This window comes from Hemitrygon akajei, chromosome 7, assembly GCF_048418815.1.
Source record: "Hemitrygon akajei chromosome 7, sHemAka1.3, whole genome shotgun sequence".
NCBI lineage: Eukaryota > Metazoa > Chordata > Chondrichthyes > Myliobatiformes > Dasyatidae > Hemitrygon > Hemitrygon akajei.
Window position 1 is genome coordinate 19,702,433 of NC_133130.1, and position 18,012 is coordinate 19,720,444.

Below are 18,012 nucleotides of genomic sequence, written 5' to 3' on the forward strand. Positions count from 1 at the left end.
ACTGTTCTTGAATCTGGTGGTATGGGCCCTAAAGCCTCGGTACCTCCTGCCTGATGGTTGTAGCAAGAAGAAGGCTGGATGGTGGGGGCCTTTGATAGATGCCATTTCCTCGTGGCAGCGCTCTATCTACTCAGTGGTGGGGTGGGCTTTACCTGTGATGTATGCAGCACTTCCGGTCCTTTCTGAAGCCTCAAGCCTCTTCCATTCCTGGGCATTGGAGCTTCCACACCAGGCTGTGATTCAACCAGTTAGGATACTGTCCACTGTGCATCTGTAGAAATCTGTAAAAGTTTGGTGACATGCTGAGTCAATTCAAACTTCTAAGAAAGTAGAGGAGAGGAGCTGTTCTGCCTTCTTTCTGATGACGTTCATTCATTCATTTATCTATTTATTTATTTGTTTACTTCAGATTTCAAAAAATTTGCAGTATGTTTGTTTTCTTGCTTCAAGTCTCCTCTGAAGAGTAGCACTTCAGACAATGTGTTAGCCCTTCAGTGCTGCGCTGACATGCTAGTCCAAGCCCAAATAAAAGGGAGACACATGGTCGTGCTTATTTAGTTAAAAGTTTTATCTTACACATTTTTAAAAAGCTAAACTTGTGAAATGAGATCTTCATAGCAGGTTAGCTCAATATCTGCCTCCTTCCTCTGATGCACCTGCTTTCTCTTTTTATCTAATTTCTTATACCTTACACCTTCATGGGTGGTGGGGTGGAGATACATCTCTACCAAAGGAGGTGTAAGGTGCTCCTTCCCCCTGCTAGCCTTCAGGCCACCCTTGGGTAAGGTGTAGCACCTGCTTAGCGCCCCCGATCTGCATCTCAGGAAGCCATGGGAGCAGGTGGTGGATGGTCGTATGAGCAGCTGGTGCCCATCACAAGTCCTGGTTATGTGACCACTGATGCCAGGCATTCTGTGAAGAGTATTGGTGATGGCTGGGGTCACCCATCTGGTAAAGACCCTACCCAGAAGAAGGCTAGGGCAAACCACTTCTGAAGAAAATTTTGCCAAGAGCAATGATGGTGATAACTGTGGTATGTGGACCATGATCAGCTACATCACACAACAAGGCACATAATGATGATGACAATATACCTATCACCCACCAGCCCCTTGTCTCCTGACTCCACCTCTTAGCCCTCCCTCAGCTATCTTTATTAGTCCATCACCCCCCATCCTCACTTGGTTCTACCTATTGTTCTCCTCTCATCTCTTTGTACTGGCTGTCCCTCCTTTACACACGAGACCTGATTCAGGGTTTTGACCCAAAACATTGGCCATCCCTCTGCCTCCATGGCTGTTGCCTCCTGACCCACTGAGCTCCTCCAGCAGTTGGTTTAAAACACCTTCTGTGTGATTGTACTGGGAGGTACAGTAAGTGATAATCTTCAGGCCCACAGCCTACCTGTGGAGGACAGCCAGTGCTCTAGAAAGTACCATATTTTAAACTTTGATGAATTATAATGGCCCACTGAGAAATCTGGGACTTGAAACTAGAGTGTGGCACATTCGTAGATGGGACATGTCTGTTCTCCCATGTCTTGCTGGACAGCAAAGCTGCCTGAACTGAACTCCAGTGTATTTGCAACATTTAATCTAAGTCTGGGTAAAACTCGAATGATAGTAAATTACATGGGCCAATGCCCCTTGATTTAGTAGACGAGGAACCCATTAAATTGACAAACACCATCGCCAAATGTTATTTATTTATTTAGTGATACATCATGAAGCAGGCCCTTCCGGTCCTTTGAGGGTGCCAACTCTTTGAGCCATGCCACCCCAGCAACCCCCGACAAAACCGATTAACCCTAACATCATCAGGGGACAAGTTACAATGGCCAGTTAACCTACCTGGAATGTCTTTGGATCGAGGGAGGAAACCAGAGCCTCCGGGGGTGGGGGGGGGGACCCCAGACGTTCCATGGGGAGGACTTACCGAACGGCGCCAGAATTGAACTCTGAGCTCCGGAACGCCCTGAGCTGAAATGGCGACATGCCAACCACTACGTTACCATGGCACCCATGTTCAGGACTTTTGCCTAACCCACCACCTTGCCCTTGTTTGTATTTTGGCTTCAGTCTGAAGGGACATGAAATGATGCTTCCCTCCCCCCCCAGAAAAAAAACAACTCTGTGCTACTTGCCAGTGACTGTGCAATCGTGTGAAGCTGGAGCACAGCAGATAGAACAATCGAGTCAAAAGGAGCTGATTTCCAATAAGGCTGGGATATTGAAAGGATGAATGATAAGAGCGATGCAACACTCAATCGTCTGCTGAAACTGAGCTACAGGACTGGTCACTGCGGCTGGACTGAACTGGTTTTAGATTGGTATTGATATCAGTATTGGTATTGGAATTGGCTTACTATTGTCGCATTTACCAGGCTGCAGTGCAAAGCTCGTCTTGCATACTGTTCATCACAATCAGGTTTAGTATCACTGGCATTTGTTATCAAATTTGTTGTTTTGAGGCAGCAATATATTGCAATACGTAAAAATAAAAACGGTAAGTTACAGTAAAAAGTATATATATATATGTACTTAATATAAATATAGATATATTTAAAAGGTTAAGTTAAATAGTTATTGCAAAAAGAGAAAAAAAGTAGTGAGGTACTTTTTGATGACGTACCAAATCTCCTCAAACTCCTACTAAAATACAGAGCTCGATGCAATACGGTAGACTAAGGTAAAACAATGACCATGCAGAACAAAGTGCAAATGTTAGAGGTCATGTACTGTATTCAGCCACGTTCATACTTAGTGGAAGGCCAGGCTCGAAGGTCCTGGTGACCTACTCCTGCTGCTGTCATTTCTCCTTGTATTGTTTTCATAGTCAAATGCAAAGGAGAAAGGAATTTAGTTATTTCATTGGAACGTTCTATTCTCAAGGACTGCGCATACTCAGAGTTGTGAATACCTAGAGCTGGGGGCTCAAAGAATGGAGATTCTGGGACATTGAGGGATAAGGTTTTACCCTTGGTAACCCATTCTCTGCAGGAATAAATGTTCTAACCAGAACAGCATAGCTGCAACAAAATGTAAGGAGTCGGAGTGGAATTACATCTCTGTCAAAGGAGGTGTAAGGCGCTCCTTCACTCCGCTAACCCGCAGGTCACCCTTGGGCAAGGTGTAGCACCTGCTTAGCCCCCACGATCAGGGTCATGAGAAGCCATCGGAGCAGCTGGGGCACATCACAAGTCCTGGCTCTGTGCCCGCTGACGCCAGGCACACAATCTCTGAAGAAGATCAATAATGGCTGGGGTCACCCGTCTTGTAAAGACACTGTCCAGAAGAAGGCAGTGGCAAACCACTTCCCTAAAAAAAATTGCCGAGAATGATCATGGTCATGGCAAGACCATGGTCGCCTGCGTTATACATCACAGCACAAATGCACAACTAAATATATTTTGGAGCCAGTTTTAATAGATGCCGTAGGCTGTGCAGCACAATCAGGGTGATGATATGTTTATTCTCCTCCATAGCTGCTGCCTTACTTGCTGAGTTCCTCCGGTCTTTTGAGTGTCTTGTGTACAGTTTCCAGCATCTGCTGAATCTCTTGGGTTTATTGCCAGTTGGGACATAGTTGCAGAAATAACAGTAATCCAGACATCAGGTTGGATAAGTACTTGAGTAGGGAAGGAATTGACGGATGCAGGCCTGATGGTTTAGCATGGATACGTGTCACAGCTGAATGGTCTGTTTCTGTGCTGTACACCTCCAATACCTGGACTAGAAACACACCCGGATCCACCACACCATCTAAAGAACATAAAACCGGACCCCCACAGGGTATGAAGTAAGTTTAGCAGAGCATGACTTCACGGACGAGGGTGACCATTTGGCTTAGGCTTGAAGCCAGGATAGCATCCAGCACGGTGTCACCTGCTCCTGAAGTAACTCCTGATCACAGGATTCCGTTAAAATTGAGTTAACTTAGAGCATCAGGAAAAGGTCCTTCACTTGCTCCTCCAGATATTGAGAAATCCCTTTAGATGCCCATTTGAAAAGTTGTAGTATTTTGAGTGCAAGGTTGTTAATTTGTGTCCCTCTTGCATTGCTGCTTTCAAATGGGGGATATCTGTTTTCCACTCTGGAAGGAAATTAGAAGATCAGATTATTGCTTAAATGGTGAAAGATTGCAGCATGCTGTTGCGCAGCGAGACCTGGGAGTGCTTCTGTATGAATCGCAAATGGTTGGCTTGCAGCAGGTTATCAAGAAGACAATGGAATGTTAGGCTTCATTGCTACCGGGATTGAATTTAAGAGCAGGGAGGTGATGCTGCAACTGTTCAGGATAATGGCGAGGCCACACCTGGACTGCTGCACTCAGTTCTAGTCTCCTCACTTGAAAAAAGACATGCTGGCTTTGGAGACCGTGTAGAAGAGGTTCACCAGGTTGATTCCAGAGATGAGGGGGTTAGCATCTGAGAAGTGAGTGAGTTCCCTAACACTGTACTCACTGGAATTCAGAAAAATGAGAGGTGATCTTAATAGATACTGTTTATCATAAATTACTATAAATTGCACATTGCACATTTAGACAGAAATGTAATGTAAAGAATTTTACTCCTTGTGTATGTGAAGGATGTAAGAAATAAAGTCAAATAATAAATAAAATAAAGAAACATATACAGTTATGAATTGGGTGGTGAGGTGGAGATATGCCTCTATCAAGGGAGGTGTAAACTGCTCCTTCCCTCTGCTAGCCTGTAGGTTACTCTTGCACAAGGTCCAGCACCTGTTTAGCCCCACTATCAGGGTCATGTGAAGCCATGGGAGCAGCTGGTGGATGGTTGTATGAGCAAATGGTGCATATCACAAGTCCTGACACCAGTCAGACAGTCTCTGAAGAGTATTGATAATGGCTGGGATCACCCGTCTTGTAAAGACACTGCCCAGAAGAAGACAATGACAAACCACTACTGTAATTTACCAAGAACATTGATGGTTCATGGAAAGATCGTGATCAACTACGTCCTACAATATGACACATAATGAAAGAATGGAAGTTATGAAAGGGATAGCTAAGATAGAGGCAGGAAAGTTGTTTTCAATGGTAGGTGAGATTAGAACTAGGGAACATGGCCTCAAGATTAAGGGGAATGGATTTAGGATAAATATGAGGAGAAACTGCTTTTCCCAGAGAGCAGTAAATATGGTACTCTCTGCTCTGGGAAGCAGTAGAGGACACCTTATTAAATACATTTAAGACAAGGTTAGGTAGAGTTTTGCATAGTAGGGGAGTGAGGGTTATAGGGAAATGAGTGGACGTCCACAGCCAGATCAGCCATGATCTTATTGAATGGCGGAAAAGGTTTGAAGGGTCAGATGGCTGACTCCTGCACCTATTTCGTAATGTTTGTATGCTTGCTTGGTGCTACTGGAGGTGTTGGACCTTGGGCGAAATCTGTTGTGATTTGCCCAATGTTTTAAACCCATCTAATTTTACCCATCCTGGAAGAGAGCCAGGGGCAGAAGTTGAGAAGCAACCTCTTGGCTTTCACACTGCAGTTCAGCTGAACATTGTGTGCGGGGGTGAGGGCCTGAGATCAGTGCAGCATCCATTTGTGCCCCATCTCCTTTGTCCAACACCTGCTCTTTTGTTTCTCCAGAGCCGCCCAGAAGCTCAACCTGTCTTCCAAGAAGAAGAAGCACCACCGGTCTCCTGCCCCAAATGTGTCTGAGCCCCTTCCCTTCCCAACCAACTTCAGTGGCATCCTGCAGACGTCCTCACCCCCAGCGCCACCGTGTCTGCTTCGGGCCATCAGCAAGGTGAAAGACAATCCCGGGATTGGCAAGGTAAGCGCTGGAAGCCAGCTTGCCAGTTGACTCCGGGAATTATATACTTCTGGGACCAGGAGATAATACCTGGGGAACTTCAGAACAAAATTGTGATATTTCATTAGGTACTTTTGTTCACAGGTCGATGTTGGAGAAGGGTAAAGAGGCTCTTTGATTGGATGTCCCTTTCATTGCACTAGTTAATAGCTTGTCTACTTTTGATTGGTTATGGGAGGATGGATGTGGTGGGCAACCAATGGGGAAGTGAGGGTGCAATGATTGGAGGCGTGATCTCATACCTTCAATCGTCCATGATCTGGATTATTTCCACTTGGAACTGGGAATCCAGGAGAATGATAAGAGTCTTTCTAACACAACGTTCAGTTCACAGGGGAGAAATTACTGAGACATGATCTATTTGTGTTACCAGGCAGAAGAATGAGGGCTTTGACTGTACAAGTTGTTCTGCGCTGTATTCTGAATAACACTTCTGTAATTAGCTCACATTGTTTCTGTATTTATTTCTACTGTTTATTGTTGTTTCTGGCTCTTCTCTTCAGGAACTGGTGCATTTTTGTTTTAAGATATATGTTGTGAACATAAAATACATGTTAGACATAGGAGCAGATTTAGGCCATTCAGCCCATCATGTCTGCTCCACCATTCCATCATGGCTACCTTATTATCCCTCTCAACTCCATTCTCCGGCCTTCTCCCCATGACCTTTGACATCCTGACTAACTAAGAACTTATCAACTTCCACTTTAAATATACCCAATGACTTGGCCTTCACAGCCACCTGTGGCAATGAATTCCACAAATTCACCAACCTCTGGCTAAAGAAATTCCTCCTCATCTCTTTTGTAAAGGGACGTTCTCTATTCTGTGGCTATGCCCTCTGGTCCTAGACTCACCCACAATAGGAAATATCCTCTCCATACCCATTCTATCCAGACCTTTCAATGTTCAATAGATTTCAATGAGTTCTTCCACCCCCCCCCCCAACCCCATTCCTCTAAACCCCAGTGAGTACAGGCCCAGAACCATCAAATACTCCTCCTCATACATTAACCTCTTCACTCCTGGTCTCATCCTCATGAACCTCCTGTGAACTTTCTCCAGTGCCTGTGCATCTTTTCTAAGATAAGGGGCCCAAAACTACTCACTATATTCCAAGTGTGGTCTGACCGATGCCTTCTAAAGCCTCAGCATTGCATCCTCGGTTTTCTGTTGAGGGATTAGAGTCAATAGGAGAGCAATTTAATGCAACTTCAACCATCACCTCAGAACCTGTTTTATTTTGCTACCTTCTTCCTGGCTAGTTCAGTAGGCAGTGGGCACGCTGATGGTAACCATTGGCGTGCGACCCTTGATGCAGCCAAGAACTGGATCAGGGGACATCCTTGTTGAACCCAACCTGCCTTGTCTTTGTTGAGATCTGCAGGATTCTAGATTCTCCAGTGAAAGGGGACTGGTCCCCACTCCCTTGAATGCTGAATTAGCCCAGACCTGGGGGATGAAACATGGGAGATCTTTAGTGTGGCAACCTCACTGCACGGTGGAAAATTCATCAGCGAGATGGTAAAATAGCACCAACAATCCGAGTGCAAATGGTGGGAAAATCAGAGAGAGAGAGAGAGAGATCAGTGGGTGACATTCACAACACCGCAGGTGGCAGCTGGTCCTTTGTGCAGCAACCCAATTACTCTGGGAATTACAGAGTGTTGTCCTGGGACCAGCAGATAATACTTGGGGAACTTTAAAGGAAATTTCATATTTCATCGAGTACTTTTGTTGGAAAGGGGAAAGGAGGATCTTTGACTGGAAGTCCCCATCCAAACCACTAATTAATAGTTTGTTCACTTTGATTAATTATGAAATGGCCAGATGCTGGCACTCTCCCCATAACCTTGCAAGTCATTTTCCCTTTAAGTGTACACCATCTCTATTTCAAATCGCCTATTAAGTGTGATTCATTCTGTTTTCTTTTCAGAGTGTATTCCAGATCACCATAACACTGTTGACTATTTGGACAAATTGGACCTATTGGTGCTTTTTTTTAAGGCAAAATATCTTGCATGTAAGGGTGTTTGCCACCAGTTCATGTGGAATTAGGAAACTGGAGTAGGGCAGCTCCTGTGCTGATTCACCCTAACATGGGATTGTCTTCCCCCAATGTAACCTGTAGACATGGTGACATCATCAATGTGTTGCTGTGTCCAGTTATTACTTCCTGACACAAATTAGATTCAAAGGCCATGACTTGGGCCTTCAGAATTAACACATGGTTCGACAAAGAGTACATTACAGTCAGTGTGGGGAATCCCGTGTAGATAAGACAGTGCCCTCTGGGACACGACTTTTAAATTGTACAACTCCCCCCCCCCAACTCCCCTCATTCATAGAACATGAACAGTGCAGCACAGAAACAGGCCATTTGGCCCATAATCTCTCTGCTAATTCATGCTAATCCCATTTGCCTGTACCTGTCTGTTTTCCTCCATCCCCTCCCTGTTCATGTGCTTGTTTAAGCACTTCTTCACCCTCTTGTATCTGCTTCCACCTCTTCCCCTGTGCTCCAGACACCTACCTTTGTCTTTTAAAAAAATCTTGCCTCATAAATCTCCTTTAAAATTTCTGCCTCCCACCTTAAAACTATGCCCTTTAGTATTTCCACTGAGAGAAAAAGACTTTGACCATCTGTTCTATCGATGCCTCTCGTAATTTGAAATGTTTCCGTCAGCTCTCCCTTCAAACTTCTGATATTAACCTCTTCTTATAGCTAATAATCTTTAATCCAGGCAACCTCCGGTGAACCTCTTCCCCACCCTCTACACATCCTTCCTATAGTGTGACAACCAGAGCTGTGCACGTTTCTCAAAATGTGGCCTAACCAAAGTTTTATACAGCTGCAACACGATTTTGCAACGTTTATACTCATTGCCCTGACCAAGGAAGGCCAGCATGTCCTGTTGTCTTCATTACAACCCCATTCATTTGTTCTGCTAGTCTCAGTGAGCTATGGACTTGTACCCCAAGATCCCTCTGTACATCAGAGCTTTGCAGGGTCCTTAATGTATAATTTCTTCTGACTTTTGTCCTCCCAAAGTGCAGCACCTCAAACTTGCACATTTGTGTACCTGTCTAAGTGCCTCTTAAATGTTGTTGAAACATGGCATTGAATGCCACAGCCTGGAGTATCTGAGATGTCTTATTGTCAGTCCAGTTGCCTGGACCTCAGGACATAGAGCATAGACCTGTAGAGCAGAGGGCAGGTCTTTCAGGCCACGATGTGTTCTGACCATTTAACCTGCTCCAGGCTCAATCTCACCCTTCCCTTCCACATTACCCTCTTATTTTCTTTCAGCTATGTGCCTGTCTAAATCTTTCACATCCTTCCTATAGTGATGTGACCAGAGCTGAACACAACACTCCCAAGTATGGTCTAAACAGGGTTTTATAGAGTTGCAACATTACCTTGTGGCTCTTGAACTCAATCCCCTGACTTATGAATGCCAATACACCATACGCCTTCTTAAACACCCTTACCGACTTGCACAGCAGCTTTGAGGGATCTATAAATGTAGACATGGCTGCAGATGGGACGTTCTCTATCCACTGCTCCAGCTGTTTTCTTTTTGTCCGCACCTAAAGAGAATCAAAGTCTGTTTCTGTGATGGTGAGGAGCTTGGGAGGAAGTAGCAATGGGCCATCCGAGTGGACGTGTCAGCTTTTACAGTGATATTCATGATGGGCTCCGTCAGTGCTGATCTGGGAGAGTCCCAAGAATCATCGATCCCCACTCACTACTGGATAGGACGGAACTCCAGAGCATTATCTGTTGGTCTGATCACTTGATGCTGCCACCTCGTTTCTAGTCTGTGGTTTACCTGGCAGCACATTAACCTCTGAGTCCAAAGGTCTGGGGTTGGAGTGCTGCTAAAGAACAGTGATCTGGGCCGGTGTTTCAGTGAGGTGCTGAGGAAGCACTCTGCTGCTGTCCTCATAGTCTGAACTTGACCACGACTTTTCATCCAGTTGGACGTCACCGGAACATTGGCAGCATTTCAACGTAGAGCAGAAGTGTTATCCTGCCCAATTCTTAATCTCCCAAATAACACTTAGAAACAGCTCACTTGCTCGTTCGAAACTGTGAGCAATCGGACTGCTTTATTTCCCACACTGCTGCACTTTGGTTATCGCGTAGTTATAAAGAGCTTTGAGATATTCCAGTGATGAAAGGCTTTGAGATACACCAGTTAGATCAAAATCAGTGCAAATTTTTGTTTCTTTTCCTCAAAGAATTTATTGTCAGTGGTTATGAACACAAGCCCTATATTTAAAAAGCTGTCTCTGTACTGCACTTTATGTCTCTCTATCTTTGTCTTGTTCTCTGTGTGGCTCTGTCTGTTTCTCCTTGTGTCTCTGTGTTTTGCTCTCCCTTTCTCTCACATTGTTGGTGTCTCTTTCTCTTTTGCTATCTCGCCATTTCTGTTTTTCTCTCTCTCACCATCTTTCCCTCTCTTGCTGTCTTATTTTTTTCTGTTAGTCCTGACGAAGGGTCTCGGCCCGAAATGTCAACATTGCTTCTTCCTATAGACGCTGCCTGGCCTGCTGCGTTCCACCAGCATTTTGTGTGTGTTGCTTGAATTTCCAGCATCTGCAGGTTTCCTCGTGTTTATTTTTTTCTGTCTGTCTCTATCTCTGCCCATCTCTGTCTCTCTGTCTCTCTCTCTCTCTCTCTCTCTCTCTCTCTCTCTCTCTCTCTTCCTCACCCGCTCCCTCTCCGCGTTGGTGTGTAGTGAAGGCAGGCTGGCCTGCGATGCTGCCCGTAGTTGAGCAGCACAGTGCAACTGATCTGAGTAAAGAAGGAGAGGTTCAGGACGTGGCGCTCCTGGGAAACCCCAACAGCTATTGGGCCCTTCCACCAACGGCATGTAGACACAAGCCTGCCTTGTAACAGAATGCACAACCCTGAGCCCTGGGGCGGATGCTGACGCACTAGAACACCAAATGGGCTATTTGCACAAGGAAATCAGCTGTGCTGTCAGCTGCAGAGAGCGCAGCGAGTTCATTCTCACTCTCACACAATACACTTCCTCCGCTCCGTACAGGCACATAAAAGGCACAGGATTTACACAGTGTCTATCGACAGGGAGAAGGCAGTCGGGCAGACGCAATTACCTCCTAGGCAGGAGGTTAATCATGTGGAAGCAGTACATTTTTTTGCTAATTCGTCTGTGTCAAGCGACCTGATTGATAGTATTTTAACTGTCCATACATCACTGTGCAGTTGGGTTGCCCTGCATTACCCATGTTCAGCTTCATATGGTCTGAATGAAGGGTTTCAACAGCGACCTCGTGTCTGATTCAAAGCTGCCTAAACCGGGCTTAAATAATATTGTTTGAAGATCCAAAGCATGGGGTTGAGAGGAGTCCATTGTCCGCCACAGGCCTGATCGATCGTAGTTTGTGATCTCTGTGATCCTTCCAGAATGTACAGGAACTCATTGGCCACAAGTCCCTGGGATTAGAGGATACACTGCGTGGGTGTGTGAGGAGATGGGAAGGAGGACTGGGGCTTGTTCTGCTGTTAAAGCAACACACACACACAAAATGCTGGTGGGAACGCAGCAGGCCAGGCAGCATCTTCAGGAAGAAGCACTGTCGACGTTTTCGGCCGAGACCCTTCGTCAGGACGGCCTGAAACGTCGACCGTGCTTCTTCCTATAGATGCTGCCTGGCCTGCTGCGTTCCACCAGCATTTTGTGTGTGTTGTTGTTTGAATTTCCAGCATCTGCAGATTTCCTCGTGTTTGCGTTGTTTTGCTGTTGCTGTTTTGTTGCTTGTGTTCTGCGTTGCGGGCGTGCTACGCTGGCACTGAATGTGTGATGACTCTTGCGGGCTGCCACAGCACATCCTCATCTTGTGCTGGTTGATAATGCAAATGAATCCCTGGTAGAGTTTGGCTGGTGCGAGTCAAACACTCCAGGAAGAACATTGATTCCAACCCTGTTGTATCAGCTGATTCCGGCCAAGAACTGGTGAAGCCTGACCCTTGGTGCATGCGGCTGAGGAGGAGAAAGCCTGGGCTATGAATGCCAGCACTGAGCCTTGCGGTACCCCACTAGTCACTGCCTGCCGTTCTGAAAAGGTCCCGTTTACTCCCACTCTTTGCTTCCTGTCTGCCAACCAATTCTCTATCCACATCAATACCATACCCCCAATACCGTGTGCTTTAAGTTTGCACACTAATCTCCCGTGTGGGACCTTGTCAAAAGCCTTTGGAAAATCTAAATATACCACATCCACTGGCTCTCCCCTATCCACTCTACTAGTTACATCTTCAAAAAATTCTATAAGATTCGTCAGACATGATTTTCCTTTCACAAATCCATGCTGACTTTGTCCGATGATTTCACCTCTTTCCAAATGTGCTGTTATCACATCTTTGATAACCGACTCTAGCATTTTCCCCACTACTGATGTCAGACTAACCGGTCTATAATTCCCCGGTTTCTCTCTCCTTTTTTAAAAAGTGGAGTTACATTAGCCACCCTCCAATCCTCAGGAACTAATCCAGAATCTAAGGAGTTTTGAAAAATTATCACTAAAGCATCCACTATTTCTTGGGCTACTTCCTTAAGCATTCTGGGATGCAGACCATCTGGCCCTGGGGATTTATCTGCTTTTAATCCCTTCAATTTACCTAACACCACTTCCCTACTAACATGTATTTCCCTCAGTTCCTCCATCTCATTAGACCCTCAGTCCCTTACTATTTCCGGAAGATTATTTATGTCCTCCTTAGTGAAGACAGAACCAAAGTAGTTATTCAATTGGTCTGCCATGTCTTTGTTCCCTATGATCAATTCATCTGTTTCTGACAGTAAAGGACCTACATTTGTCTTGACCAATCTTTTTCTTTTCACGTATCTATAAAAGCTTTTACAGTCAGTTTTTATGTTCCCTGCCAGCTTTCTCTCATAATCTTTTTTCCCTTTCCTAATTAAGCCCTTTGTCCTCCTCTGCTGGTCTCTGAATTTCTCCCAGTCCTCAGGTGTGCCGCTTTTTTTTTTGCTAATTTATATGTTTCTTCTTTGGACTTGATACTATCCCTAATTTCCCTTGTCAGCCACAGTGCACTACCTTCCCTGGTTTATTCTTTTGCCAAACTGGGATGATCAATTGTTGTAGTTCATCCATGCGATCTTTAAATGCTTGCCATTGCATATCCACCGTCAACCCTTTAAGTATCATTTGCCAGTCTATCTTAGCTAATTCACGTCTCATACCTTCAAACTTACCCTTCTTTAAGTTCAGAGCCTTTGTTTCTGAATTAACTATGTCACTCTCCATCTTAATGAAGAATTCCCCCATATTATGGTCACTCTTACCCAAGGGGCCTCGCATGACAAGATTGCTAACTAACTCTTCCTCATTGCTCAATACCCAATCTAGAATGGCCTGCTCCCTAGTTGGTTCCACGACATGTTGGTTCAGAAAACCATCCCGCATATATTCCAAGAAATCCTCTTCCTCAGCACCCTTACCAATTTGGTTCACCCAATCTATATGTAGATTGAAGTCACCCATTTTAACTACTGTTCCTTTATTGCACGCATTTCTAATTTCCTGTTTAATGCCATCCCCAACCTCACTACTACTGTTAGGTGGCCTGTACACAACTCCCACCAGTGTTTTCTGCCCCTTAATGTTATGCAGCTCTCCCCATATCGATTCCACATCCTCCAGGCTAATGTCCTTCCTTTCTATTGTGTTAATCTCCTCTCTAACCATCAATGCTACCCCACCTCCTTTTCTTTCCTGTCTATCCCTCCTGAATATTGAATATCCCTGGATGTTGAGCTCCCATCCTTGGTCACCCTGGAGCCATGTCTCTGTGATCCCAACTATATCATATTCATTAATAACTATCTGCACATTCAATTCATCCACCTTGTTACGAATGCTCTTCGCATTGACACACAAAGCCTTCAGGCTTGTTTTTAACAACACTCTTAGCCCTTATACAATTATGTTGAAAAGTGGCTCTTTTTGCTATTTGCCCTGGATTTACCTGCCTGCCACTTTTACTTTTCACCTTACTACTTTTTGCTTCTACCCTCATTTTACACCCCTCTGTCTCTCTGCACTTGTTCCCATCCCCCTGCCACATTAGTTTAAAGCCTCCTGAACAGCAGTAGCAAACGCTGCCCCTAGGACATTGGTTCCAGTCCACGTACCTGCCTCAACCACATTCTCCGGCGGCTCTTGTCATATACTGATGAAAAGGTTGCCCTCAAATTCCGATTCATTCTCTCTTCTCTCAACTTTAAACATGCCCCCTAGTTCTTGATTCTCCAACCCGTGGAAAATGACCCTATCGCTGCCCTTTTGATTTTATATACCTCTATAACATCACTCCTTATTCTCCTTAAGGTTGTTGTAGCCGGGAGTGGTAGTGGGGACAAGCTCACACTACCTATTAAATGCTCCCAGAGGCGTGCGCCTCAAATAGCCTCTGACAACCAAGTCCAGCTCCCGACTTTCACGTGTGGCTTAGCTACTAAGCCTGGCGAAACCGTTTCTACCGACAGGAGAAGGGGCAAAGGCAGGCTACTGGTGCCTTTAAACCAGTTGCTTCAGGCAGATGGAGTTTGTCAGCAGTGACTGGCAAATTATCTAGGTGACGGAAAAATGATCTCAAACCTCCGCTGCCTTGTGGCTGTACCCGCTCCTGGGGAAGGCTTCAGGAGTAAACCCCGAGGGAAAAATCTGGAGTGGAGTCTTGTAAGGCAGTCCTATATGGAGCTCAATGCCGATTGGTAACTCCTGTATTGCTGCTGGTGCCAAACTGCGTCAGTCTCTTCCGTTCCTTTGGGTTCATCAGATGCATGGAGAGGGGGAGTTTGCTACATGGGCAACAGCTTGCTCCATATTGTAGTGCCCTGGCTTGTGTATCTAGACAGCTAAGATGCAACATCCATGGTCAAACCTGACTGTTGGAGGCCCCAGTATTCTCCTTAGCTCTGTGAATACAGTGCCAACCTGCTCACCCTCTCTCCCTGACCCACAAATCCTGGTAACATCCTCAAATCTTTCCTGCACTCTTACCAACTTAATGGCATCCTTACTATAGCAGAGGAACCAAGACTGAACAAGTATTCCAAATACTCCTCCTAGGGAAGCAAGACCTGATGTTGGACAGGCTTGGCTGATGAATGCTTTGCTGTGTTTTATACTGAGAGGCCCGATGAATGGCAAAGAGCAGCAGGACAGGAAATTAATTATTCTAGAGTACTCATGTCCTTTGGGTCTTGGATGCCTCTTGATAATATTGGTGTCCTTCACTAGCTCTATTTCGTAGCCGCTGACTTCTCTGCCCTTGGTAACTATGTGAAACCAAACCAAGCTGTTTTCAATCGGGGTTCTTAGTCAACCTCAATGAGCTACATTGCACAGATCCACACCATCATCAAGACCGCGTGTTTCCACTAAACACAGGATGTCCTCCAGATGCTGGAAATCTTGAGCAACACGCGCACAATGATGGAGGAACTCAGCAGGTCAAGTACCATCTATGGAGAAGAATTAAGAAGATGACATTTAGTGCCGAGACCCTTCAGGCCAGTACCGTTTCCACCGTTTTCTATTTCCACCCTGTCTCTTGCAAAAATGCCATCCCCTTCTCGCAATTCCTCTGTCTCCGCTGCATCTGCTCTCAGGATGAGGCTTTTCATTCCAGGACGAAGGAGATGTCTTCCTTTTTTAAAGAAAGGGGCTTCCCTTCCTCCACCATCAACTCTGCTCTCAAAACGCATCTCTCCCACTTCACACACATCTGCTCTCACCCCATCCTCCTGCCACCCCACTCGGAATAGGGTTCCCCTTGTCCTCACCTACCACTCCACCAGCCTCCAGGTCCAACATATAATTCTCCGTAACTTCTGCCACCTCCAACAGGATCCCACTACCAAGCACATCCTTCCCTCCCCCACCTCTTTCTGCTTTCCACAGGGATTGCTCCCTATGCGACTCCCTTGTCCATTCATCCCCCCCATCCTTTCCCTCCGATCTCCCTCCCAGACAGTCCTTCCAGGTGAGGCGACACTTCACCTGTGAGTCGGCTGGTGTGGTTTACTGCGTCTGGTGCTCCTGGTGCGGCCTTCTATATATTGGTGAGACCCTATGCAGACTGATAGACCCTTTGGCTGAACATCTACGCTCAGTCTGCCAGAGAAAGCTGGCTCTCCCAGTGGCCGCACATTTTAATTCCATGTCCCATTCCCATTCTGATATGTCTATCCATGGCCTTCTCTGGTGTCAAGATGAAGCCACACTCAGGTTGGAGGGAACGACACCTTATATTCCGTCTGGGTAGCCTCCAACCTGATGGCATGAACATTGATTTCTCTAACTTCTGTTAATGCCCTTCCTCCCCTTCTTACCCCATCCCTTATATATTTATTTATTTATCTATCTATCTATCTATTCCATCTATCCATCCATCCATCCTCTCCCCCCCCCCTCTCTTTTTCTCTCTTTTTTTTCTCTCTCTGCCTCTCTCATTATCATTCCTTGCCTGCTCTCCATCTCCCTCTGGTGCTCCCCTCCCCCTTTCTTTCTCCCTAGGCCTCCCGTTCCACAATCCTTTCCCTTCTCAAGCTCTGTATCCCTTTTGCCAATCATCTTTCCAGCTCTTAGCTTCACCCCACCCCCTCTGGTCTTCTCCTATCATTTCACATTTCCCCCCTCCCCCTCCTACTTTCAAATCTCTTACTATCTTTCCTTTCGGTTAGTCCTGACGAAGGGTCTTGGCCCGAAACATCGACAGTGCTTCTCCCTATAGCTGCTGCCTGGCCTGCTGTGTTCCACCAGCATTTTGTGTGTATTGCTTGAATTTCCACCTGTTACCTTCTAACCTCTCACTTTATCCGCCCCCCCCACCCCCACCGCCTGCTCCCTGAATGAACAGTTGACATTTCATGCCCAGGCCCTTCACCAGGGCTGGTTTCTGCATTCTTCCTTTCCAGTCCTGATGAAGGATTTCAGCCCAAAACATCAATTGTTCATTTCCCTCCACGGATGCTGCCTGGCCTGCTGAGTTCCTCCAGCATTTTATGTACTTCCACAAGACAACCATTCCAACGCATTCATAACCGATCTCTCTCATGCTCTCCACTACCCAAAAGTTAGCTGACTCTGCCCTGTCTGCCTGTCCTGAACTTACTGAAATGTGTTAGTTCTCATTTAAGCAATATCCTCTGCTTTGCTTTCAGGCCTCTGTGTGGCCTCTTCCCTTCCCCGTTGAATCTCCTATAGCCTGAGGCAGGGCTCCAACCTGTAATGTAAACAATTACTTTCCTCCTACACATGCTGCTCGATCTCCAGTTCCTCGGGCAGATTGTTCATTGCTCTTAAACTTGGCAATTCTCTGCCAAAACCTCTCCTCTCTGTCTCACTCTCTATTTCTGTTTTACTCCCTCCCTCTCACTCTCTTTTCCCTCTCTCCCTCTCTGTCCCTCCCTCTCTCCTCTTCCCTCCCTTTCCCGTCCTCTCCTTCTCCGTCTTTCATTCTCTCCCTTCTTCCCCTTCTCTCCCTCCCTCCCTTTACCTCTCTCCTCTCTCCCTCTCTTCCTCACTCCCTCTCTCCCCCACATTCCCCTTCCTTCCCCTTCTCTCCCCAACTCTCCATCTCACCTTCCCTCTCCCTCCCACTCTCTGTCGCACTCTTCCTCCCTCCCTCTCACTCCCTTTGCCCCTTTCCTTTTCTCTGTCCCTCCCCCCTCCCCTCTCTCCCTCAACTCTACCCCGTCTACCTCTCCTTCTCCCTTTCCCTCCCCCTCTCCCTCACCCCTCTCTGCCCCCCATTCTTTATTAGATATTTTAAAAACCTTCCAACCATATAATCACTTTACCTGATGTTAATCAGTGTGAATGTTCTGTGAGGAATCCTGGGAATTTTTGTGGAGTAAAGATGCTGTATGAGTGGAAGTTGTTGTTGCCCTGGGAAAGAAAGAGCTGGAACAGGAGAGGTAGTCAGTCACCTCGAGAACAGAAATGATTTGGCACACAGTTGACGAATGCAGTGAAGAGCAATCAGTTTGCCAAATATCTTTCCCAATGAAATCAGAATATGCCCTTAAACCCACCTAATTATAGATTCAGCAACTTTGTCTCTATGATTTAAAAAAATACATTTGGCACTAAAATGATTTGACTTCTA

The 18,012-nt window shown here is 45.9% G+C and overlaps 1 protein-coding gene across 2 annotated transcripts in view; it reads left to right on the top strand.

The window, feature by feature from the left end:
* kif26ba (kinesin family member 26Ba) overlaps window positions 1-18,012 on the top strand; it is a 354,883-nt gene that overhangs the window by 206,446 nt on the left and 130,425 nt on the right. For both annotated transcript variants that reach the window (XM_073050455.1, XM_073050454.1), the window contains one exon: window positions 5,615-5,801. In XM_073050455.1, the coding sequence (XP_072906556.1) occupies window positions 5,615-5,801 (187 nt within the window). The remainder of the gene's footprint in view (window positions 1-5,614; window positions 5,802-18,012) is intronic.